This window comes from Lutra lutra, chromosome 11 (assembly GCF_902655055.1).
Source record: "Lutra lutra chromosome 11, mLutLut1.2, whole genome shotgun sequence".
NCBI classification, from domain to species: Eukaryota; Metazoa; Chordata; class Mammalia; order Carnivora; family Mustelidae; genus Lutra; species Lutra lutra.
In genome coordinates this window covers 17,141,394-17,167,885 of record NC_062288.1, presented here as the reverse complement: position 1 = coordinate 17,167,885, position 26,492 = coordinate 17,141,394, and the positions used below count along the sequence as shown (strand labels likewise).

The 26,492-nt window shown below is 48.3% G+C and overlaps 1 protein-coding gene across 3 annotated transcripts in view; it reads right to left on the bottom strand.

The window, feature by feature from the left end:
* LAMB1 (laminin subunit beta 1) overlaps positions 1-26,492 on the bottom strand; it is a 68,684-nt gene that overhangs the window by 21,385 nt on the left and 20,807 nt on the right. For all 3 annotated transcript variants that reach the window (XM_047695855.1, XM_047695854.1, XM_047695856.1), the window contains exons 9-24: positions 26,084-26,204; positions 25,087-25,275; positions 24,663-24,842; positions 24,416-24,528; positions 22,909-22,988; positions 14,056-14,191; positions 12,663-12,821; positions 11,681-11,808; positions 11,325-11,448; positions 10,666-10,870; positions 7,646-7,789; positions 7,207-7,438; positions 4,079-4,242; positions 3,217-3,441; positions 1,818-2,032; positions 1,087-1,183 (exon numbers count right to left, since the gene is read on the bottom strand). In XM_047695855.1, the coding sequence (XP_047551811.1) occupies positions 1,087-1,183; positions 1,818-2,032; positions 3,217-3,441; positions 4,079-4,242; positions 7,207-7,438; positions 7,646-7,789; positions 10,666-10,870; positions 11,325-11,448; positions 11,681-11,808; positions 12,663-12,821; positions 14,056-14,191; positions 22,909-22,988; positions 24,416-24,528; positions 24,663-24,842; positions 25,087-25,275; positions 26,084-26,204 (2,512 nt within the window). The remainder of the gene's footprint in view (positions 1-1,086; positions 1,184-1,817; positions 2,033-3,216; positions 3,442-4,078; positions 4,243-7,206; positions 7,439-7,645; positions 7,790-10,665; positions 10,871-11,324; positions 11,449-11,680; positions 11,809-12,662; positions 12,822-14,055; positions 14,192-22,908; positions 22,989-24,415; positions 24,529-24,662; positions 24,843-25,086; positions 25,276-26,083; positions 26,205-26,492) is intronic.

The window sequence follows — 26,492 nt, the reverse complement described above, 5'->3', positions numbered from 1 at the left end:
TAAGAGTCCACTGAAACAAGAGATCATATGCCCAGCATTCAGCACTTGTCCACTCAAGTTTGCCCCACTGTTCAGGAACAGATGGGGGCACTCAAGGAACGCATATTGTCTCTGTGTCTGACCTTTGATAGGAGATGCCCCGTGGAGCACTAGCTGGGAAAATCTGTATTATTTCTTGCCATGGCTGTCCCCCAAAAAGAAAAAGATCACTTTTTATTTAGAGTCCAGTGGGGACCTAGAATTTCAGACATGCCCCAAAGAAAATATACCAAAGAGCGGTTAAAAAACTACAAAGGTTGCTATCCGTACTTTTAATTTTGAAACGTAGGGAGGAAAACCCAAGCAGGAAAGAAAGACTAGGAAACCAGAGTAGAAGTAGTCTATGGAAATCCTCCCCACAAAGGCCTTTGCTTTAAGATCTGAAAAAATATCTGGCAAGTCACAACCAAAATTGCAACAGCACGGAAAATTAAGCAACCCTTATGATCCACATGATTTTAACAAGTTTTTGTTCCGCAGAAAACGTCAAGTTTTCCCTCATACTCCTGTCGTGTCACAAGCCTAAGTGAGAATCTGGCTTTTATTCCCATTTACAGACTTGGAGCTCCTGTCACCTCCTCCTTTGCCGGGCAGAGCGCTGCTAGGGTGTGGCCCTCCGGTTCCCATCGTGGGGACCGCACGCTGATCACTGTCAGCATCGGAACCAAACCAGATGGGCTGACCAGAAGCGCCATTTAACTCTGCATGTGCTGAGAAGGAAGCCAGCCCCAAGACACTGTTCACAGGGGTGGAAAAAGCAGTCTGCGGATCTCAGTCGTTAAGCTGAGTCCATATGGGTCAAAAGTGTGTCAGAAAGCCACTGTGTGTGTCTCCAGGGTGCGTGCAAAGTCCCTGTGCAGGGGCAGACTCCCCCGCCTGGGGACGGAGCAGGAGGTCAGCAGCCCCCCCTTTGCCACCTGCCCTTCCATGGGGCTGGGTGTCACGAAGCCCACAAATCCATTCCCTGGTACCAAAAACTGCAGCATGTGCCTGTGGCCCCTGGCCCAATCAGTGCCCTCCTGAGGACACCCCCGCTCCCAGCCTCACCTCGGCACTCCACGTTGGGGTCTCCCCAGAAGAGCTCCTGGCACTCGCTGCAGGTGCGGCCTCCGAAGCCGGGCATACACTGACACTGCCCTGTGAACTGTAGCCAGAGGACACAGCTCGGTCAGCCGGGCCGGTGGCCGCTGGGCAGTCCGCAGTCGCCGTCTCAGTGGCCGGCCAGGACAAGCATGACTCAACTGCCCCAGAAGCCCCCTCCGACTCTGACCTCCCTCCCTGCCCCCGGCACTGGGGGCCCAGAGCACAGTTTGCTCTATTTCCAGAGTCCTTCACACGCTGCTAGTGAGCCCAGGCCACCTGCGACCCACCTGGCGTGGGGAGCATGTCACTGTCAGGGTGTCAGGAAGCGACAGCACAACTTACAGGGCCCAGTATGGCCACATGCTTCCTTTCAGGCTGTATGGCTAAGTGAAGAGTCTGGATCAGCAGCCAGGTAGTAATGAAAATAGTGCACACCTGTCCACCCTGAGGGACATCCTGACAGACATCCTGATGGGGACACCCCACAGCATGGGGCAGCCCGACGAGCCACCCTGGGAGGGCTGATTGCCAGTCTGTGCTGCATTTGCCAAGCTGTGTGCCCTGACTGCGAGGCTGCGACCTCAAAGAGGTCGGGGAGCCCCTTCTCTAACTGAGGCAAAGCCACCGAGGGTGCTGGCCGTCCCCTGGGCCCCTAAAGGGGAGCCCTCTCCTTGCCCCGCGCCACGGCGCCTCACCTCGTTGCAAGACAGCCCGAAGGAATGAGCAGGATCACAGCTGCATGGGTCACAGCCGGTGCCGCTGGCCAGCTGCCAGGTGTTGGGCGCACAGCGGTCACAGTTCTGCCCGACCACGTTGGGGAGACACAAGCACTGGCCTGTGGCTTTGTCGCACTGGCAGTCAGAGCCGTTGCAGTGCTGCTGCACTGTCCCCAGGTAATTGCAGACACACTCTGAAAGCGAACGGTGAGACCCGATTCACTTAGCCTCAACACGGTCATAAAATCCATGACACCCACAGATGATACTAATGGCTAAGATCTTCCCTCCCAGGTTTTGGCCTAGAAATGCAAACAAGAGAGGAAGGAATGGGGGTGCCTGGGGGGCTCAGTCAGCTAAGTGTGCCTTTGGCTCAGGTCATGATCCCAGGGTCCTGGGATCCAGCCCCGCATCGGGCTCCCTGTTCTGCCAGGAATCTGCCTCTCCCTCTGCCTGCTGCTTCCCCTGCTTGTGCTCTGCCTGTCAAATAAATAAAAAATATCTTAGGGGGAAAAAAAAGAGGGAAAGGAAAGGAGGGGATTAAAAAAAAGAAACCCCAAGAAACCAAAAAACAAAAATAAAACAAAAACCCACCAAAAAACCAAAACCACAAACCAAAAACAAACAAAACAAAACCCCACTAAAACACTGTTCTTCAGTTCTTACAATGTAGACAGTTCTGACATTTCCTAGGCAGACGGGCACAAGGACACACTTGGCCTAGCAGCATTTCTGAAATAGTTAATCAGCTGCTGGCAAATCATGTTAAAATTGAGGACTTTACTGGAAATGACACACATGAAAAAATGTATGCTGTGGGACTTTGGCTCTGAGGACTTCAAACCCTCAGCAGGGAGCAGAGGTAACGAATGTGTCAGACAAAGCAGGTAGAGGCCCTGGGAGCGGGTTAGGGAATCCCGTCCTGCCACTCCTCCGCATTCCACACGTGTCTATACCAATAGGGGGCCTGGGGGGCAGCAGCCTTGGGAGGAGAGGCAGGGTGATCTCCTGATAAGACAGAAAGGAGGAGTTCTGGAAGAGACACCACGGAGATGCTCCCTCCTTCTCCCCCTTAGGCGGGAAGGCTTTGTCCCCCAACGGCAGGAGGAAAGGGGCCAGCCGGAGTGGGTACTTAGGACCTCTATCGCGTGCCTCCTTCAGGCACTGCGCCACATCTTGGGACTTGAATTCCTACCAGAAAATGAAGATGTAACAAAAAAAAAAAAAAAGGGTGTCAATCATATCTTTCTTTTGTCAGAGAAAAAGCTTGACAGGTGTTTTCCCAGACAAAACAGACACCTGAAGATGAACGTCTCCCCGATAGTGAAGAAGGTAGTGGAAATCCCTGGAAAGGCAGGCAAAAGGAAGCTGAGCTTACTGCGACAGTCCTGCCGGAGGGCGTCCCCATAGTACCCGGACCGGCAGAGCTGGCACTGCTCCCCCTCCGTGTGGTAGAGGCACCTGAGGCACCTCCCTGTCTCCTTGTCGCAGGCTTCTGGGTCCGTCGTGTCGATGTTGTGGTGACACTGGCAGGGCAGACAGGAGCCCCCCACATCCGAGGGATTGCCGAAGAAGCCTGGGGCACAGTCGTCACACCTGGAGCCTAGAGACCGAGCACAAGCCATTCAGCCCGCTGACACACACGTCCGGTCCCCCCGACGTTCCTGGTGACAGCGCCGATCCAGGTCCTCACCAAGCCCGGGGTGACTGCGTCATTAGCGGGAAAGGAGGGCTCGGAATCTGTGCCAGTACTTCTGAGCCGTGGACAGGCATCACTAATATCAGAATCCGTGGGTCAAGGAGGGAGTTAAAGGGAGTGCTCACAAGTACGTGGACTCCTCAAGTGCTGGCGGATCACGGAAGTGTCATCGGCAACCAAGAACATATCGAGTTCGGCCAGTTCGGCTGTCTGGGGTGGGTGCTCTGGTCACCCACTGCCTACCACGTGGCCAGATCACCCCGCTGAGCCTCTCCCACCGGGAGCTGGATAAGGGATTCACTCTCAGATTCAAGTGAGCTTGCCGTCCTGCTCTTAGAGCAGCGTCGCGGACTCAAGAATTTCCTCTACTCCACACGCCAAACGGGGAAAGGAATAGCTTTGGTATGTCACGTTCCCTTCAGCTTTAATTAAGGATTGTAAACATGACACCACATTGTCTCACTCTTCATCTTTGTCCTTCATGGTCAATTAGAACTCAAAAAGACACAGCCTTTCCTCCGGGAGTCCGGACCCTACTTACCAATGTACCCAGGATCACAGACACAAGCCAGTTGTAAAGTCACAGGGTCCTGATAGCAGCTGCTGGCGAACTGGCGTCCGCTGTCGGGACCGTCTGGGCAAGGGCAAGGGCGGCAGTGATCTCCAGACCCGATGATGGGATCGCCATAGTAACCGGCCAAGCACCTGCATCAGTCCCAGAGGAGAGAGGGCCATGAACCACCATTGTAAGACACGAGTTACAGGAAAGAGTCTCAGAAACCGTGTTCTCTGCTTGGGGACATTCCCTCCCCATTCCTCATGTTTCCACTTGGAAGATGTTTCCAAGGTTCTCCTTGGAAATTTTCCAAGGTTTCCATTGGTTCTCCAATGCCAGCTCCAATCAGAACCCCTTGGAGGGCTCGTTAGAACAGGTCACCGCATTCATCCCTTCATTTCTGACTTAGTCGGTCCCATGTGATGCTGATGCTGCTTGCCCAGGGATCACGTGAGCCGGCGCGCTGCGTTAGGAACCTCACTCCCTCCTCCCCAAGCAGCAGAGGTACCTCTCCTCACGTGTACCCTGTTGTCCTATCGGCTGCCTGCCTGCCCTGACTCACATTACAGAGTCTGGGGAAGGAGGTGGGGGCTGCCAGGGGGTTGTGCTTTGTGGTTGTGTCTGTCTGCCCATGCCGGGGATGGGTGACGAGTGAGCAAGCCCATGGTGGCTTGTTCTGCGTTCTAGCCTTTACCAGCAGCCAAGCTGACAAGGGTGCTCTCCAGCTGCAGGACTCCTGTGTCTATCTGTTAGGGGCGTTTAAACTAGGAGAGGCATGAGGGATATCATTTATCAGCCCCCACCTCCTCTCCTCACGGATCAGGGATCCACGGAGGTTCAATGGCTTGCAAGGCTTTACATAGCAGATAGCAATGAGCCAAGATCTGAATCCAGCCTCCTGAATTGTAGCAAGGAATTCTATGTGATGCTGCTCTTTAACATGACTAATTCGCTTGCTTTTCCTCCCTGTAACAAAGGGGGAAGGGGCTTGGAGATCATCAGATCCAATCTAGTTATTCTACCAGCAGACGGCTGGACACTCGGAGAGGTGAGCTAACTCGCCCAGGGCTTTGCAACAGGCTAGGAGCAGAACTAAACCTAAGGTCTGATTTTCAATTCATTTTGTTTTTCCTGGTTTTTATTATTTGGGTTTTTTTTTTTTTTTTTTTTGGTGGGGAGGGGTATTTTTGCTTTTTTTTCTTTTGAAATGGGTAATTTTTTTTTTTAAATGGGGTATGGGAGGGAGATGAAGAAATAGAAGGGAAAACTGTTCAGAGGAAATTAACCTTCTACTTAATCAGACACAGACAGGATACAAGAACATGTTCTCCAGTTATGGGCTGGGAGAGTCGGCAGAGATGAAGCAATTTTGTCCAACGGGTTCTGAGGAAGTTTTCTAGGAGGCTTTTCTAGGTGAAATAAATCCAGATACCTCATGACAGAAACTGAGTTTTCATTTCCTGCCTCTCCCTCCTCTTCCCCCCTTGGGAATGAGCTGAGCCTAGAGCAGCTGCTCAAATTCACAGGACTGTAACTCCGATCATCTTGGAATGAAGAAACGAGTGATGAGAAGTTGGCTCACAGAATCCCAGATATTTTAATAAAGCTTTGTCTTCCCCACGTAGGGCTTTCACATTTTTCCTACGAGAAACAAAGTGCTTTACAAAGAAAATCTAACACAATCACAAATATCGAGCCAGCTCTTCTCACAGGATGCTCGTCTTGCCACATTGCCCCCCCACCGCACCACCCCACCCCTGGATTTCACAACTGCGCAGTGGACGACCACCTGGGTTCCCTCCCTCACCCTCCTGTTCTTTCTAATCTGATTTTCTCATCTGTCTCTTTTGAACTTACCCTACACCTCCCAAAGAACAATAATAAAAATCTTAGTGCAGAAAACAAGAGATGACATCAATATGTTAATTTCTTCCTTTCAAGTCTCGTATAACTGTTTCCTTATTATCTTCTTGCAAGGCAATTTTGTGGTCAGAAGGAATAATTTTTATTCAAAGGAGTAGTTACTGAAACCTCCAAGTTCTTTTTTTTAAGATTTATTTTTTTGAGAAAGAGAGAGCAAGCACACAGAGGGAGAGGCAGAAGCAGACCCCCCGACTGAGCCCAGAGCCTGATGCTCCCAGGATCCTGAGATCACAACCTGAGCTGAAGGCAGACGCCTACCCGACTGAGCCACCCAGGAGACCCCAGAACCTCCAAATTCTTGAACAGCACTCCAGCACAGAGCTGAAAACCCCATATTTGCTTCCACGCACATCGTCCCAACATAAGCTAATCATATATTCAATTTCCACTGCCAATTTCTCTTTCATCTGATGAACAATTTTGGCACTGAGGCATTTGCTGACATTTTAAAAACAAAAGTCCCAGATAGAGTGGACAGATGTTAATTGAGGTAAAAGGTGAGGACCATCACTCCAAAAAAAAATCAGTTCTCGTCGCAGATCTGCCTTTCATCAGTAATGAACAGTGTAAGTCAGCATGTAATTTCATCACGTGGATTGTTAGCTACTGAGCTTGACCGTAATGTTATTTGGGGGCACATTCTAGGTTCTCTTTTGCTGTATCTAGTACAGTGCACTCTATATCCTTAATAATTATTCAATTAACCTGCTAACTGGAGAACAGGTCTCCTTTCTCACATTTTATGTGCCCTCCTGGAAGCTGGAGCAGCATTAAAGTGTCTCAAAACACAAAGCAGTCTGAAATGCCTAATTCTGTTTGGATCTGGTTTCTACTTTGACCCAAAGGAGGCATTCACACTTCAGAATGCTCATCCTTGGTGAGAATCTGCTGAGACCGAGGACTTCTGTCCAGATCTAGGCTGACCTCCAGGATGGTGCTCCAAGGGGGGACAGCTCACGTTTGTTCTCTGCCATATCCCCATGCACCAACACGGCACTTGGCACACAGAAGGTATCAACTAAAGGCATGCTGGAGAAAGGAATGAGCTCCTAGGAAATACGGAGGCGATCAGAAATGAACAAACCTTCTGGAATCTGGCAGAGATTCTGCCTGGCATTTGTCTAAGATGCTGTCGGCTCAGCCCCCAAACTGTCTCCTCCTCTTTGCTTTTGAGTGGCCGCGACACGTACCTTTCACAGTTGTGCCCCGTGGTGTAGTCCTGGCAGCCCAGGCAGGCCCCCGTCGCTGCGTCGCAGTCCTCGGCGTGGCCGTTACACCGGCAGGGCTGGCAGCTCGGGAAGCCCCAGTACCCAGGCAGGCACCGGTCACACTGCCGAGCATACACGCCCTGGAAACACTGGCACTGGCCGGTGACGGGGTGGCAGAAGGCGTGGACGGATCCTTGCAGGTGGCACTCACAAGCTGAAGAAAGAGGCAACCGTGGAATCACCTTGAGAAACTCCTTCAGTGCAAACGCACCCCAGAGAGAAGCACCCCGGTGCCCGGATCAGAAGGCCTAGGGTTCGGGTGGTCGTCTGTGGGGTGACACCCCGCCTCCCGAAGCCACGGAACCCATGGGTGTTTCTCAGATTCACTCCAGTGAACATGTGATGGTTCTGATTAACCTACGTTTGCAGCCACTGGGGCCAAAGCCAAAGGTGCCAGGAGCGCATCTGTCACAGGTTCTTCCAACCACGTTCGGCCGGCACTGGCACTGGCCTCCGTTGGGGTCGCAGACGGAACTCAGTGAGCCCTGGGGGTCGCATTCACAAGCTGCAGGGAGAGAGAGAGGCCAGAACCCGTGACACGGAGCAGCCGATCCCGGGAGCGAATGGAGCACAGGGAGTCACATGGGCTCTGAACTGGACTGCACCTTTTCTCGGGCTCACCCAGATCGTCCCTCTTTATTGCCTTGGCTCATTCAGAATTCCTATTAAAATAATGTCATCCCCACAAAGAAAGGGGAAAATGTTCCATGCTCATGGATTGGAAGAACAAATATTGTTCAAGTGTCTGTGCTGCCCAGAGCAATCTACACATTCAATGCAATCCTATCAAAACACCATCGACATTTTTCACAGAGCTGGAACAAATAATCCTAAAATTTGTATGGAACCAGAAAAGACCCCGAATAGTGAAAGGATTGTTGAAAAAGAAAACCAAAGCTGGTGGCATCACAATTCTGGACTTCAAGCTCTATTACAAAGCTGTCATCATCAAGACAGTATGGTACTAGCATAAAAACAGACACATAGATCAGTGGAACAGAATAGAGAGCCCAGAAATAGACCCTCAACTCTGTGGTCAACTAATCTTCAACAAAGCAGGAAAGAATGTGCAATGGAAAAAAGACAGCCTCTTCAACAAATGGTGTTGGGAAAATTGGACAGCCACATGCAGAAAAATGAAACTGGACCATTTCCTTATACCACACACGAAAATAGACTCAAAATGGATGAAAGACCTAAATGTGAGACAGGAATCCATCAAAATCCTAGAAGAGAACATAGGCAGCAACCTCTGTGGCCTCTGCCACAGCAAATTCTTGCTAGACAGGTCTCCAAAGGCAAAGGAAGCAACAGCAAAAATGAACTGTTGGAATTTCATCAAGATAAAAAACTTCTGCACATCAAAGGAACCAGTCAACAAAACCGAAAGACAACTGACTGAATGGGAGAAGATATTCGCAAATGACATATCAGATAAATGGCTAGTATCCAAAATCTAAAAAGAACTTATCAAACTCAACACCCAAAGAACAAATAATCCAATCAAGAAATGGGCAGAGGACATGAACAGACATTTCTGCAAAGAAGACATCCAGATGGCCAACAGACACATGAAAAAGTGCTCCATATCACTCGGCATCAGGAAAATACAAATCAAAACCACAATTAGATACCACCTCACACCAGTCAGAATGGCTAAAATTAACAAGTCAGGAAACAACAGATGTTGGCAAGGATGCAGAGAAAGGGGGAACCTTCCTACACTGTTGGTGGGAATGCAAGCTGGTATAGCCACTCTGGAAAACAGCATGGAGGTTCCTCAAAGAGTTGAAAATAGAGCTACTCTACGACCCAGCAATTGCACTACTGGGTATTTACCCTAAAGATACAAACGTAGTGATCCGAAGGGGCATGTGCACCCCAATGTTTATAGCAGCAATGTCCACAATAGCCAAACTATGGAAAGAGCCCAGATGTCCACCAACAGATGAAAGGATAAAGATGAGGTATACATACACAAAATAGAATACTATACAGCCATCAAAAAAGTGAAATCTTGCCATTTGCAACGATGTGGATGGAACTAGAGGATATTATGCTGAGCGAAATAATCAGAGAAAGACAATTATCACATGATCTCACTGATATTTGGAATTTAAAAAACACAACAAGGGATCATAGAGGGAGAGAGGAAAAAAAAAAATAAAGCAAGACAAAACCAGAAAGGGAGATTCATTATAAGAGACTCTTAAGAATAGGAAAGAAGGGAGTGGGGTAGGGAGAGGATGGTAGGGTTATGGACATTGGAGAAGGTATGTGCTATGGTGAGTGCTGTGAAGTGTGTAAACCTGGTGATTCACAGACCTGTACCCCTGGGGCTAATAATACATTATATGTTAATAAAAAAAAATTTTAAAATACTTCTCATACAGTGACTTGTAAATAAAATCTGTACCATTAAAAATATAATATGCAAAAAAAATCTGTACCATTAAAAATATAATATGCAAAAAAAAATAGGAAACAAACTGAGGGTTGTTGGAGGGGAGGGGTTTGGGGGGGATGGGGCTACTGGGTGATGGACATTAAGGAGGGCACGTGATATAATGAGCACTGGGTATAAGACTGATGAATCACAGACCTACCTCTGAAACCAATTATATGTTAATTAATTGAATTTAAATTTAATAAATAAATAAATAGCATCCCTATGATGGGTGGGAAGGAAGCAACAGGAGATGGGAGTTGGCAGATTAAAGCAGCTTCTCTCCAAAGGAGGTCATTAAGATTTTCTACCCTTGCCTTCAAAGTTCAACTTGCACAGGACCTTAGACAAAAGCCCAGGGACATTTGGGAGGGGTCTGATCTTTCAATGAGAAAAGAAAATTTTAGTTGTATATGATGCTCCCCGATTCTATCCCAAATCCCCACCTGCCTACGGAAATACTATATCTTCCTGGCATTGCCCCTAGTCACTGTTGTGATTGCATTTTAAAAAGTTTTTCTTATTTAAATTCAATGTAATTAACACATGCTGTATTATTAGTTTCAGAGGGTATGGGTCAGTGATTCATCAGTCTCATAAAACACCCATTGCTCCTCACATCACATGCCCTCCTTAATGCCCATCACCCAATTACCCCATTCTCCCACCCCACCTCCCCTCCAGCAACCCTCTGTTTGTTTCCTACAGTTAGGAGTCTCTTATGGTTTGCCACCCTCCCTGGTTCCATTTTTCCTTCCCTTCCCCTATGTGACTGCATTTTCAATGGTGCTCTACCACTAAAATATTCTTTAAAAATGAAAAAGGCAAACTGCGGTCACCACCGGTCTCGCACAGAGCTACAGGGCACGCCTTCCCACGTACCTCGTGATGCCAAGTACTCTTGGCCCCAAGAAAGGAGGGTCGGGGAAACCTACCCAGGCCTGTCTGGTGTAACAGGGCGGAAATGCTGAAGATTATGTTTCTGCATACGTCGGTCATTGGTGTTTTCACAACGCTTCTGCTGTTCTCCAGACACCTGTATCTCTGAAAGGTTTCCCAGGCGCTGTTGGTGACCAGCCCATCCCCTGAGCCTCCCACGGTGAAGATGTCCAGAGATTTACAGAACGGCATGAGAACAAGCTGTGAAGGATCAAGAACAGCAAAGAGCTCTTATGGGGGGGGGGGGCGGGGCGCTCTGTCATCAACTACAGCAAGTCAATGCATCAGAGCACCAAGTGCTACTTTGACTCTGGGAAAGAAAAATATCAGACTCACTGAGTACAATGAAAACCTTTCCACTCTTAAATATTCTTGCCAGAAAACATTTAGATACACCTTACATTGTCTGGTGGCTTTTGGAAGACCGTTTTTAAGATTCTTTTTACTTCCACAAACAAATCGCTTGAGTAAATCCTTTCAGAAGGTAGAGTTTTTATTAAAATAAGCCGAGTGGCTTTTGAGGCAAGAGAAAAATGATCGTGCCTAACTTGTTCATGTTTTACCCCCTCCATAAAACCCTCCGGGGAAGCAGATGAACACTCTCCGCCCATGCCTTCCCCCATGACCTTCACTTCAGAAATGACCTTGCACTTACAGAATCGATGAGCGTGTAGGGACTCTCCACGTCGCTATCGGAGGACGTGTACTGGGGCAGTTCCAACCTCACGGTGTAGTTTACACCCTTCTCAAAGCACACGGGGCGTGGAAGGACAACGTACCTGCCCCCAGACGAGAGGGAAAAATACCAACGCCAAGTCAACGTTTAGGTATCCAATCAACCCATCCCTCCATCAAAGCTCTATGTAGATCACAGCAAAAGTAGAAAGGCAATGGTCCGTGTTCAGCTCCAGCTCTGAAATGCTAATGGGACGACTCGCAAGGCAAGGGACCAGAAAAAATACAATAATCTGCCCATTCATTCCATGAGCTGCAAATGAGCATCACACTGACCTCGAGCCGGGCGACAAGGACACCACCTGGTTGTCATCATCGGGAATAGTGTTACCGCATCGGCTGCTGGCTGGGATCTTTCCAGGTCGCTGCACCGTGATGACAGCTTTTTCCCAGCGGTCGGGGAGCTAGAGTAAGAGACAAGCCATCAAAGGAACATCCGCACTGGCCCGCTGCTGCCTTTCTGTGTATGAGGACCTCTCCCAACCGATCATTTGCCAAGTTTAAATGAGAAACACTCACTTGCATTTCCCTTTCCTCTTTCTCATTTCCTCTGCTCTGGCCCCTGCTCCAGCCCTAATCTTGTCTCACTTGGACACCTAACAGCCTCCCTGCTCTCCTTGCCTTTCCCAGGGCCCTCTCTGGCCATCAGGCAACACAGCTCCAATCAGAAGGATCCCCTTGCCCCAAACCCTGTAATACAGCGTCCAGGCTCATGTGTTGATCCCAGCATTCTTCCCAACAGCATCTCCAACGATGCCCTTATCCAGCCACGAGGACACACTCTCAAAACCCTCTCCCCCTTCTCACGCTGTTCCTCACTTCCTTTGGTGTCAAAATTCCATCTCTGTTCTCAGGCTTAGAAATCATTCTTTCTGGGACGTTTTGGCAGCATCTGGCGCAGCTAGGGCTGGCATAAGAGGCAGGATTGTCCACATCTCTGCCCTTGCCCTTTCCACCTTCAGCCTTTTATTAAAGGTGGAGCGCTCGTCTGAGCTTGGGGGCCGCGCAGGCCGTGAGGTCAAGCAGAGCGTCTGACACGTTCTGCTCACCTCCTCAGGTCTCAGCAAGGCTGAGAGCCTCATGAGGGATCACTAAAGGCTTGTGAAACTGAATTTGAGAAAAATGTCCATTTTTGCTTCCCTGGGGGATAGAAAGTCAGAGAGGCTCCTCTATTCTAATGCAAACTCCGAATCTCACAAAAACTGTATCATTGTTAGAAGAGATTTCTACCACCCCTGCTAGTCCCCGGAAGGTTTACCTGTGGTTCGTAGCGAATTATGATGTCATACTCCATGGAATATGGTATGTTGTCAATGAAAAACTCCAAATAAGCCCCTTCGGGCACTCGGACGAAGCCTGCTCCAGTCCAGGAAGGAATCCGGTCCTGGATATACTGCCGCTCCACTATGCTGACCCCCTGAGGACAAGGGAAAATGGCTTTCCAGGAAATGTAACAGTTAAAGAAATCTGAAGTCACCCAAAGGTCAAAACTATAGTCATTCTACCTATTTTTTGCAGTCGCATTTACTTGGTAGAGGGTACAAGTTTTTTAGGCATAAAGAGGAAATAGGTTACTTCTTGGTTTTGTGGTTGGGGTAGTCTTGTGACCTCGGAGACGGGACTCAAAGTCTTGGGAGACACCTTCTAGGATAGAGCCAAGAGTGAGCATAAAAAAAGGAGAGAACATCCCAAATGCTTTGTAAGCAAGCTGAGGAGTGACAAGCTATTTCCCAGATTTTCTACAAGGCTAGTCCTGTATCTGGTGGATGTGCTCACCACCTCACTGTGTTCATTTCAAACTCCAAGTACAACTGAAGAAACATCAGATCATCATGAGGGCTCCCTACTGAGGAGTTGATTCTGATTGTCAGGGAGACTAAAGATCGACCAATTTCAGGTAACTCGAGCACGCCTTTGAGTTTGCTCACAGGATCATGGATAACCACTGTGATCAGTCACCTCCAAAGACCAAGTCCTTCATTCCCTGTACCTATGGGTGTTTGGATCTACCCTTCAGGAAGCTTATTACCCTGCCCTCAGATCTGGTCTGGCTTTGCGACTTCTGACCAACAGAACGTGAGAAAATGACCTTCCGAAACTCTGGAGCCCAGGCTTTAAGGGACCTGGTGGTTTCTCTTGCCTCCTTCTTGGAAGCCAGATGCCGCGCTGTGAGGAAGCTCAGGGTGGCTACTTGGGGGGCCTGAGGAGGGGGGCGGTATGTGGAGGAAAATGCCCAGCCCACCTCCAGCTGCTTTGGCCACCCCGCTGACGTGCCGTGGGTACCTTTGAAGCCACTACATTTTAGGATGGCTGCTTACACAGCGATGGAAAACTCCCATCTGAGTATTTACCCTATGACACCAACAATAACTTTGGAGCACAAGTGGAGGAGTGAAAGAATGAAAAATAAGCACCCCACCCCCCCAAAAAAACCCACTGAAAGCTTCATCAGTATAACTTTCAAAGTCTCTTTGTGAGTTACAGATTTACTCAGCTTTAAATAGGACTGTTCTCAAAAAGGCACGGTCCCCATCCTGCCAAGAGCTACAAAAACGCTTTGTAAATGGACTCTTTAAAACACTTGCATACGCTATGACTGCCCCTCCCACCAAACCCAGCTTCTCCCATCTGCCCGGCACCCCCCTACTTACAGGCCCGAAGTTGGCTTCTTCTGCTTCATAGATGTAGTGATCCAAGGTGGTAAAGTAGTACCCAGACTCCATCTCGTTGCACTGGCGCCCGATGACGTGGGGGCGGCACGCGCACTGGCCTGACTCCGCGGAGCAGCTGGGAGGGGGGAGGGGCAGCAAAGCAAGTCAGCGGGGCCACCAGGCTTGAGTGAAGCCACCTGACACAGTTCTGCATTTTCTCCTAAACATCAAATGGCTGAAATATTCATGTAGGGTCTTATTTTTTCAGTAAAACAAACACATGGGGAAAAAAAATCTCCTGCCTCTGATTTAATTGCAAAGTCTAGAGCTGAAAGCTCTCCGTGACCTGGTCTTTTAGGTTTTGTCTTGCTTGTCTTTCTTCACTATGCTCCATCCCCGCCATACTGAGGTTTTTCTGTGGATGCCACCAACGTTCTTGCTTTGCTCTTTTATATCTTTTGTCTGATTTCCAACTGCAATCTCGTTCCTGGGCCTCAGACCCAAAGACCCAACTTTTAGAAGGTCGGTGCTGACTTAGCAGTCCCTGACGTTAAAGACAGATCCCAAAGGGCAACGACCAACCACTGCCCGTGTTCTCTGCTGGGGACAGAACTCTGTCAGCCAATAACTCGACCAAGGCAGAAACCTAGAAGTTATTCTTTGGAATCTTTCATATCTAAGCAGGAACCCAGTTCTGTGACTTCACAGCCTGGCCTCTAGGGCTTCTCCTCCCACTTCCCACAGGCTGTGCCATGCCTTTCTTCATCCTTGTATTCACAGTAAAATCGGCTGCAGCTTCTCGTCAGTGTCCTTGAGGCTGGTGTTCCAACTTTACAACCTAGACCACCACCGCCCACACAGTGAGCTGCCTAATGACCTTCCTAAGATGCACCAACTGCATCACTTCCTGGCCTTGAGCCGGTGCACCAGCCTTCCGCAGTCTGGCCCTTCTCTACCTTTCTAACTCCCCTTCTCCCCTCACTTCTCCAACCATATGGAACGGTTATGGTTTCTCCAATGCACAGGGGGGCTGTGGACCCTTCCCTTGGCTTATGTCATTCCTGCAGCCTTGAATACCCTTGTCCCCCATTCACCCAGCAAAGAGCCACCTGTCCTTTCAAGACTCAGCTCACAAAGGACTCCGCTGCGGCCTCTCCTGACCTTCACTCTCCACCCCACAGAACAAGCCCCCTTCTCTTTCGCGCCACCACCTCTGTGCAGGAGGAACGCTGTGGTTACAACACGTACGACATAAACTGTCACGTACTAGTTGCTCGTGGAAGCTGAGGGGTTGTGTTTCAAACCCTACCGGCCTTTCAAAGCCTGGCCCAGCATTCAGCCCTCCCGTGGAGTCGCCTTTGGTTTCTGCTACCCTCGAGTGGTGCCTTCTGAGGGCTCCGCTACTCTTTATCTGTATTCTTAAGACATTTGTTGCTTTCTCTCTCTTAGTGTAACCACTGACAGACCCGCCTGACCCGCCACTAGACAGCAAATTGCTTCAAAGTTCGGACTCCCTCACCTCAGTGGGGCCCTTCACACCCTTGTGGGGCCTGGCCCAGCGCACACAGCACACTCAAACACTGGCTGAACAAATAAATGCATGAAGGATACACATTCTGAATAAAAAAGATTAAAAAAAAATAAAAAGAAAAATGGGAGTTTCATGAAAAAGGAAAAACTTTTTTTAACTAAACACATGGTTTCAGATAATAAAGGCCTCTGGATAAACGTACCGTACTCATTTTGCTCTCAGCTTATGTCTCTTTTTCCGTGAGTCCGAGGTAAAACCAAATTGTATGCACCCATTCTTACTTCATTCAAGTCAAGACGGGGTTTGGAATTGTTACGTTAAACCCATTCCCAGTGTTCAGATTTTTTCCTCAGTCCAAAGCCCATTGGAACCAAGTCTCCAAGGCAAGTTACAACCCTTGGGAAGACGGAATGCCCAAGGTATTTTACCAATGTCCCCCCCTGCCCCTCAGCCCTCCCACAGCCCCAGCCAAGTCTTCCTCCCGCAGATCACGTGAATGGCTCCTACCATACAGGACTATGAGCGCTTCACACCTCAGAGCCAATTCCCAGAGGAGACACCTCGATGCAAGGGGGGACCTAGCCCTCTTGGGGCACAGTCCACCCACAAAAGCCATTTTCCAAAGCTCAGGCAGCAGACATCCTGTCCTATGAGCAAGAGAAAATCCTTCTTTCCTCCCCAGCAGACGCTTCCTGAGGGAACACACGTGTACAAACAGCAACCACTGAAGAAGAAAGCAACCAGACTCTCCACATGGCATCAGCAGACAGCACGCAAGTGAAGGTGACGGTACCGAAGACAGAAGCGAACGCCCAATTCTGAATTCTGAATGTGAGACAACTCACGAGAACCCAGTCATGTGAGAGGAGCTCCCGTAACACCTGCTCTGGCCATCGCAGGCCGCTCTGTGTCCACAGCGGGAAGGATGGTCTCCGACAGTCCCGCCGCCTCCTGGACGCCTGCACCGCGAGCAAACGTGTTCCTGTGGCTTCCCCTGGCCCTGGGCACCGAAGCTCCGGCCCTGACCCAGCCGGCCCTGCCTATGTGCTTCCCGCCACAAAGGGGCCATTCCCCTGGCTGGCCCGCCTGTCCTCTCTGCCTCGCCTCCGTCCCCAGCTGCTTGTCGCCCCTCAGGCTGACATTCCCTCAGCTCTGCTGTTTGTCAGATGTAAAGTTCTTCTGATTTGGGCCGAGACGGGACCTTCCCTGTCCTTTCTCCTCGATACCTACGTCTTACTTCACGATGTCTCTGCCCTCAGCAGCGTCCTCTCGCTGTCACGGCCGCTATCACGGTCCAGCGTGTCATGCCATGCCTGTCACTCCGGCGGCCTCCACGTGGCAGTGCGGGCCTCTCACGCTCTTCTCCCCGCTGCCGCGTCCATCCCGCGAGTACAGTGCTGCTGTCGGCATTTCATCAAAACCCACAACTATTTCTTCTCTGCTTTTATCAAATCGTGATGCCTCTGCCTGGTTGCCAGCAGCCTCGACAACCCACCTTCTGAAAACCACAGCGGCGCTTTCTGCTGCCACCCTTTGCCTCCCGATGAGCCACAGTGCTCGTCGCCATCCCTTGCGAATACTGACCGAGAAAACGCTGTGCCTCCTGCTGTCAGCACGCTCACATTTTAGTCCGTTGTCCATTTTCCTCTGAATCAATCCTTCCTTCTTTGGTAACTCCATTATTTTGAAAGGATATGGGGAAAGAAATATGGGGGGGAAATGGTCCCTGCCCCCGAGAGCTTACCATCTAACTGGGGACATAAACGGTCGAGCAACCGAGCACGACAACAAAGCGAAATGCAGCGAGTGCCAAACAGAGCCACCAGCGAAGTTCTCAGGCTGCCGGGAACCACCGTTCACCTCCTTAGGGGACTGAGGAGCGGTCATAGAAGCCACGCTCCCAAGGTAGCAGAAGATCGTGACAGGCAGAGAGAGGACAGGAATGACAGGTGCAAAGAAGGGTCCTGGGGACTGTGAGCGGAGCTGGTCACAGTCAGATCAGGTCTTGACCATGTGCCACACTCACTCCATCTCTGGGCCTTCACCCGTCTCCCTCATCCCAGCTGGAAGGCCCTCCTGCCTCCCCATCCCGCCTCCCAAACCTCTCTCAGCTTCCAAAAATGAAGCTCAAATCCTACCTCCTCCCTAGAGAGAAAAGATTAGAAGTAATTACCCTTCCTGTGTTCAAGTAAAAATCCTATCACATAGAAATGGTACCCTTGACAAGTTCATAGGTCCCCCAACCCGGCCCCCATACCGCCAAATTTGCCTGTAACTAGATACAGATTCCAGGTGCTGGATCCGAAAGGTAGAACAATGACGTAAGACACACTAAGTCACACCCTGGGGCAGGCAGAATAATGGCCCCCAAAAATGTCCCCATCCTTGCCCCCCAGACCTGTGGATACATTACTTCACACGGGACCAGGGGCTTTGCTGATGGGACTGAGGTTCAGGACCTTGAGATGGGGAGATTATCCAGGACTGCTCAATCTAATCTCATGATGACTTCAAAGTAGAAAATGCAGGCAGAGAAGTGGGGCAGAGATGAGTCTTGAGGAGGATTTGAGCCACTGTGGTTGGCTTTGAACATGAAAGCTATGAGTCAAGGGATGTGGGCAGCCTTTAGAAGCAGGGAAAGGCCCCTACCTGACAGTCAGGCTATCAGGAACCTCATCCTACAACCAAAAGAAACTGAATTCTCTGGACACCTGGGTGACTAAGTGGGTTAAGCGTCTGCTTCAGCTCAGGTCATGATCTCAGGGTGTTGGGATCGAGTCCTACATCGGGTTCCTTGCTCAGCAGGAAGCCTGCTTCTCCCTCTGCCCGTACACCCACTATGCATGTGCACATGCTCTGTCTCTCTGACAAATAAATAAAAATTAAAAAAAAAAAAAAGGGAGAAACTGAATTCTGCCAATTCTGCCAATGACTCCCATGAGCAGGAAACAGATTCTCCCGGAGGGCCTTCAGACAGAAACACAGCCCTGCCAACATCTTGATTTTATTCCAGTGAGACTGGCCATGTCTGACACACAGAACTGTAAGATAAGAAGCTTATGCTGTTTTAGGCCAGCAAATGGAGGTAATTTACTATGCCAGCAATAGAAAACTAATACAGGCCCTATTTTTTTCTCAGTGGGTGAAGGCCAAGATTATGAGGAACACAGATTTCTCATAAAGGTAGAAATTAGCCACTTACTTACAAAAATTCTATTGGAAGGGAAATTCTATTTTATTTAAATAGTGATAAGCAGAGAAAATACTATATAGTTTCAACTTTTCTCTATCACTGAGACAATGGTACAAAAAAAGGGGAAAAAAAAACAATCATTCATGAGAACCACACCCTGGTCAAACACTGGTATCTCTTCCCTAATTCTGATCACAAACATTTGTGCCACACTGATCAGCAGTCCATGTCATCTGTTTTGCTAGGAAGTTTCCCTCCCAAGCCTACAACTAAGTAGAATACCTTCATAAATGTGTTCTATGCATCTCTCTCTATCCAGCCTTCCCAGGAATTAACAACGGGCAAGATACCATTACCGTTCAATGCACTGATGAAAATACGGAGTAACTTCTGCTCTGGTTCCCAAGTATAATAAATTTCATTTATTGAACACCTACAAGGCCACATTGCTGAGCACGAACAGAAATGCAAAAACAGGTAAGACACAATCCCTGTCCGGAGAGCTTTTAAGAGACTAACAGGGATAATACAGAGCAGAATGAAGTAAGTCCTAAAAGAGACGCTGAAGGAAAGGGCTGCTGAAACCTCGAGGGGGATTGGGGACTTCAGTCCAGAAAGTAGGAACCTTCGACAGAGCGGTGGGCTTCCAGCCAGACTCCAGAGTTCTAAATTTAATGGATGCAGTAATTTTGAAGGATGCTATAAACTTGTTTATAGTTTTCAAACATTTACAAGTATCTTGCGATAATTCTAATTAATTTATTCAAGTAGGTTACCTACTCGGCAAAGCTTCAGGAGCCTGATGTAAGTCACATTATTTAAATTAGGGCTTACTTCTCTAAAAATATTCGAAAATTCAGATTACCTGTCAACATAATAGACACCTGTCAACATAATAGACACGGAATTACTGAAGTCTTATTCTACAAAAAGCCATTCACCTCATTATACAAAACATTCTCACACTTCTTCCACTTTACATGGTTCTGACATTAAATTATGTCTCTGGCCAAAGTACTTAAGGATTGTCTGGGATCACAGCTAGAGACTGCTGCTCCCATTCATGTTTTGTTTTTACATCATAGAGATCTTCCTCCAATTCTTTTACTTGATCAACATTTCCTCCATACCTACTATGTACACGAGGCAAAAGAAAGGAATATCGTCAGGTAGAAGATATCTGGGCATGGCTGCAACAAATCAGTCATTCAGCAAGTCTCTCCTACGTGCCCATTGAGCACCAAGCCTTCTCCTAGGAGACTCAGGGCTTGAAGCCTTGTTTAGAACCTCTATTATGCTATGGGATTCCTAGAGAAGGTCCTTGTGGGGGAGAACTGAATAGGATCTCTACCAAACACTGCAGAGTCACGGCACTAGAGAATTCTGTTAAGGCTCTTTCTTTTTCCCATCAGTGATGCCAAAAGATTGGGCATCTCGTCAGTCTTGCTAGGAAGATCAAATTCCCTGTAAAATCTTCACTAAAATGTTTTACTTTGCAAACCCTCTTGATTAGCACACTCTGATTTCTTTAAGTTCTTGCAGGAGACATGAGGGACAGCCCAGGGGCTCTGTGTGGGTGGATTTAAAGACAGGAAGCACGTGTGGAATAGGGAAACCGAGGAAGGGGTGTGAGGAACAGAATCCACTTATAGTAAAGGTACGTAAGACACTCCTGAGCTCACGACATGAGAACCGTGTATGCCCCTCTCATCTACTCAAGGATTTTAGGAATGATGCCAGTTTTGCATCCAGCAAGCAATGACTGAAGGAAGCAGCAGGTGCTCGGGAGCCACGAAGGAAATAAGGAGACGGGACTGCAGAAGCAGACAGCAACTTGTCTTCCCTGCTTTTATGGAATTGTCCTTGCTTCCTCCCCTCTGAAGGTTTTCTAAGAACAGAAATTCACCCTGGAGTTCCAGATCTACACGCTGTACCGAGTACCGCAGCATCCAGAATGGAACAAACCCAAATACTGGAGGCCAGAGAAGACGTTCTTGCTGCCTAAATTCCTGTTCCTTCCCAGCAGATTGCTACGGTGTTGGGAAATAATCTTGGGAGAGTCGGGTTTTTTAGTACATGGATCCTGCTTGATGAATTCAGCTTGCTGTCTCAGGGGAGAGTCAGGCCACAAGGAAACATCTGCCTATCCCCTCAGCAGTCACTTACACTCTCTACCAGATGTTCGCAGTCTGACCCAGTTACAAACAGAGACCGAAATGCTCTTTGACTCGGGTGGTTAATTTCACGCCCACAAACCTACCATCTTTGCCAAATGTGTATTGGGATTGATCTCTGGTAGAGCCTCACGTCTCATCTCTTCAAGGGACACCAACGTGTTTCAATAATGAAAAACGATTACATGTAATTTTCACCAATAGACTTGGAAATTGAAAAAGAAAAGAAAAACCAGAAAGAAGAAGAGAATGAAAAGATTCTTAACACAAATCAAAATGGGAGTTCATTTTCCAACTTTTTTTAAAAATTATTTATTTATTTATTTGAGAGAGAGAGAGAGAGAGAGAGGGAGAGAGAGTGAGCGTGCGCATGATCAGGGGGTGGGGGAGAAAAGAGGGAGAAGCAGGCTCCCACTGAGCAGGGAGCCCAAAGTGGGGCTCGATCCCAGGACCCCAGGATATGACCTGAGCCAAAGGCAGACACCTAACCAACTGAGCCACCCAGGTGCCCCTCTTATTTATTTTTTATTTTTTAGTAATTTATTTCTTTGAGTAGACTCCACCCAGCCTGGGGCTCGGACTCATGACCCTGAGATCAAGAGTCACGCACTCCACTGAATGAGCCAGCCAGGTGCCCCTCACTTTCCATCTTTGAGATTGGTGAAAAACAAAACGAGTTTACCAACCGCTGGTGGGGTCGGAAAGGAAGGTGCTTTGGTAACCAGGTGGTAGGAAAATAAACTAGCACCATCTGTCCAGAGAATAATCTGGAAACCTCTATAAAAATCAAAAGTGCGCACGTATTTTGACTCAGCGGTTCCATCCTGGGAGCCTCATCTACACGAAAAATAGGAAATAAATTGTGGCACTTCCACACGATGGGATATCAAAAAAAAAAAAAAGAGAGAGAGAGAGAGAGAGAGGTCTACGAACACATGCTATTAAAAAGAAAGGGGGCCGTGAATACACGTTGACATGAAAAACGATCCCCAGCTAAAAAAGCAAGCCGCAGAATAGTGCGCATATGGGGAGGACTTTGTGTTTCCAAAATTGCCAGTAAAGTCAAGTGGGAAATCATGGGCTTTTTTGTGTTTGTACTTGTCTTTTTTTTTTTTTAACCTTATTTGTTATTTAAAAAGAAGGGGAAAGGAATTATAATTTTCAATAGGTATTTTGAGAGCTATTATTAACTTCTAGAACTTGAGAAGCTGCTAACGGTGGCACTTGTAGCTGTGGGTCCTGTGGGGAGAAAGGGCAAGCTACCTGTCTTACCCATTGGGATTTTTAAAAAAAATATTTATTTATTTGACAGAGAGAGAGAGAGAGCATACGAGCAGGGGGAAGGGGACAGAGGGAGAAGCAGACTCCCCACTGAGCAGGGAGCCTGTTGCAGGACTCGATCCCAGGACCCCGGGATCATGACCTCAGCCCAAAGCTGATGCTTTGCCATCTGAGCTAGTCAGACACCCAGGTTGGTTTTTTTTTAAGTTTTTTTTTTTTTTTAATTTGACAGAGAGATATCACAAGTAGGCAGAGAGGCAGGCAGAGAGAGAGGGAAGCAGGCTCCCTGCTGAGCAGAGAGCCCGATGTGGGACTCGATCCCAGGACCCTGAGATCATGACCTGAGCCGAAGGCATGGCTTAACCCACTGAGCCACCCAGGTGCCCCAGGATTTTTTTTTTTTTTTAATGGGCATACATTGTTTCCATAATTTAAAAAATACCATAAAGTCCAACTCTATTAAAAACCAAGAAACAGAAACATACTTTGAGTCTTCAGAGCAAACTCTTGGAATGACTAAATCTTTGAAAACATTAAGACCCCAGGTAAACTAAAGATGCCTATATTTTGCACCTCTTCTGCAGAGACACTGGCTGTCATACTACTCCGAGAGATGGGGACGGCTCTCTGAGGGGACTGAGCGCAAACAAGAGTGTACATGTGGCTTCACTCACCTATTGTTTAAGGCCCCTCCAAGGTCACAGTCGCAAGGTCGACATCCATCCAAGTCGTTGCTTAAGCCCCAGTGCTCTGGCTGCACAAGAGAAGATTTAACATCTGAAGGTCTGTTCCTGTCATTACACAACAGACTCAACAAGAAACAAGTTATGGCGTGTCTTGCTCGTTCCACCAAATGCTCTTTCGTGCCATGCAAACGGAAAGCCTTCAAGAGGAACGAGCACGAGCGTTCTGAGCTAAAACTCAGGCTGCCGGTCACTGGAGTCGTAAACACCCAACTCCAGATCAGAGCAGTTTCTGCCCCGAGCAAACAGCTGTCCTCTGAGAGGAAACAGGAGCAAATAGCTAAGAAGCCAATTTTCCTCCTTAAAAGTACTGTGGGGTTAGAGAGTTTTGGAAAATATCTGGCCAGCCTTTACATTTTCCCTGAGTTCAGCCCGTCAGAAACTCCGTGAGCCAAGCTCTTGAAAGAACTATCTACATCCAAACAGCATAAAGCAAGTATTTTCACCAGTGAAAGGTGAGGAGATCACCGAATCCTGAGTCCAGTGCAGATGGAAAGAAAAAGAAAAAGGACAGAAATCTACACAAGGGAGAGGAAATCGACAAATACAATTTCCTAAAGAGCAGATAAAGGCCAGGCTTCCAGAAACTGATGTTATACATGCAAATACGCATATATACAGCTCATAATTTGAGGTCAGTGGACCCCCCCCTCACAAATTATAAAGGAAATCACAAGAATGTTATAAAAGACACGGGGTGATTTCAAAATTATTCTTGTAATCACTCTACCCGGAATCACTACAGTGAACTTTGTGGAGTATTTCCTTCCAGATTTTGTTTTTCTTGATGCCATTTTTTTCCTGCACAATCAAGATACTACTCACATCCTGTGGGTTTTTTGTTTTTTGTTTTTTTTTAACACCAGCATAAGCATTTCCTCATGCTATTGTCATTTACAAAGGCAACAAAATATCACACTGTACAGAAGCCCCCCAGTTTACTTCACTATTTTCCCCACTGTTGCTTCTAAGTTTTTTGGCTATGATTAGTATGAGATGCAATGAGTCTTCTGGTGATTACATCTCTGTCCAATTTTCTGCTTATTTCATTAGGAAAGATTCCCAGAAGTGGGATTACTGGGTCAAAGGGTATGCACATTTCTACAGGCTACTGATAACATACTTCCAAAATGCTTTTCTTGCCAAGTACGAACCAACATGCATTTCCATCAGCAACTCGGAGGACCAGCCCCACATTATGTCCTTACAGTTCGCAATCCCATTTTTAAAAATTTGTTAATTTCGACTATGAAAGTGGTATTTCACTGTGGTTTTATTTTTCAATTCGATGGTGAGCATCTTGCCAAAATCATGGGTAATTTTTTTGTGCACTGTTTGCATCTTCTAATATTTACATAGAAGAGGACGGCAGACTCTAAAACAGCGAACCAGGTCCCATGCACAAACCACCCACCCCACGTAATTAGGATTCACCTACCAGACACTGGTCACAATGCTGTCCTGTCACAAGACGCTTACAGTAGCAGTAACCTGTCTCAGAATCACAAGGATTCCCGCCAGGAATCGTTCCCAGAGGATTGCAAGCACAAGCTTTCGTAGAGATAAAATGAAGTAAAGAAACACAAACCGAGTGAGTGCCAAGGGGTAGTATGGATTTAGAACTGTGCAGTAAAATGGGCATTACATCCACCAGAACTCCCAGACTTTTTCACAAACGTACTTACATGTACAACCGAATGGGTCTTCAGCACTTAAGCCGTAGAAGCCTTCTTTGCAAATTTCACAGTGTTCTCCCTCCACATGTAATTTACACCGGCACTGACCAGCAATGAGTCCAGTGGAAAAATCCGTGTGACTGTCACAGATTCCCCCATTCTGAGATCCAGCTGGGTCACAGCTGCATCCTGAGAAGAACAAAGGGCACCAGGTAACAATGCATGTGTTGGTACCAACACGTATGTTCCCGTTGACCCTCTACATGTCACAGAAATAGACTAAAGAAGGCAAGACTACTTCAGCAGGCTACCCCACAATTAAAATAAAGCGCAGTCTGATGCTTACACCAAGAGTCCCAGGAGAAGGATGGTGACCGCCCCCACCCCGGCTCTCCAAACTGAGAAGTCCTATGTCACGCCCTTCCCCACGTACGTTCACAGAGGTTGGGGTCTCGGACGTCTCTCTCCGGGTGCTGGAAGTAAAACGGCTTGCACTGCTCACAGTTGCGTCCCATCGTGTTGTGCTGGCAGTCGTCACACACCCCTCCGGTGACGTTTCCAGTGGCCAAGTACACCGCCATATCAAAGTGGCATGAGCCCGAATGCTCGTTGCAGTTACACTCTGTGCGATAAGACCCACGTCAAGAAAAGCCTTGAAGTCGACTTACCGATGGAGGATGGGCTTGCTGGGAAGAAGATCATTTTCAACAGAAGACTGCGACCAGGCAGAGGATGCCTGTGGGTCACCCTCAGGGGTAGAACTGGAACGCATCACCCCAGAGGATCTCCGAGGCACTGCTTCTTGGGAAAGCCTGTTTGGGCTGCCAGCTTTAAGGAACGGGGTGTGAAGGCCTGCTTCCCTTCTCCCCATTCCCACCAGCACCAACCAGGCTCTTCAGTGAGAATAAAGGTCAGCCGAGTGCACGCTGACCCTCTGCCAGCCCCGTGGGCAGTCCCCTTGGTCCAACCCTGCTTTAATATCATGTCACTCTCTGCTCAGCAACCCACATGGGCGCTGGTCTTCCCAAAATGAAGCTTAACTCACCTTGGCCCTCCTGGGACTCTACACCCTGGCCTCCTCTGCCTCCCCATGCAACATGACCTCCCATAGGGAGGGGCCGTTTCGCATCAGTGACCCATCCTCAGTGCCTAGCAGAGAAGTGCCCGCCACACGCCGGCTGAATTAAACCTTGGAATCATTTCCCCAGTGTAGACTGTGTCGGTCACAAGAACATCCTTGGGGCCTTGTGCTCTGTGCTGTTCTTATCTGAACTCCGTCCCCCTTCCCCACCCCCTTCCCTCCTTCCTGCCCCCTCAACCCCTCTTTCTTCTTCTTACCTAAACCATCTCAGCTATCACCAAAGGCTGCTGGGCTGTACTTACTAGCAGGGGTCTGAGTGGATGCAAACCGCCCTCTGATGGAGACTTACTTTTGCAGGCATTGCTGTTTCGACCTTCAGCGGGTCTCCAGGGTAAGTCGTGGTAGAAATCCATGCACTGTTCACAGTTCAAGCCCTTGGTGTTATGCCTGCACATGCAGTGCCCATGAACCTTGGAAGTCAGAAAAATGGGAAAGGGCAAAGTAAGAGACAGACGGGGGGCCAGATTTTCTCCACAACTGATGGGAGACAGAAACCCCTTTTCCTACTAATCGTCATCTCCAGCTCACCACAGTGAAGATTTGTTTTTATTTTATCCCTTTCCAGTGGGTTCTGTCTTTCTGATGGCTCCAACTCCATCTCTAGGAACACAGTAATGTTCCTATTATACAACAGACACTCAAGAAATAGTTTATCAAAGTATCGATGAAATGAACCCAGGTGAACAACATCAGTCACT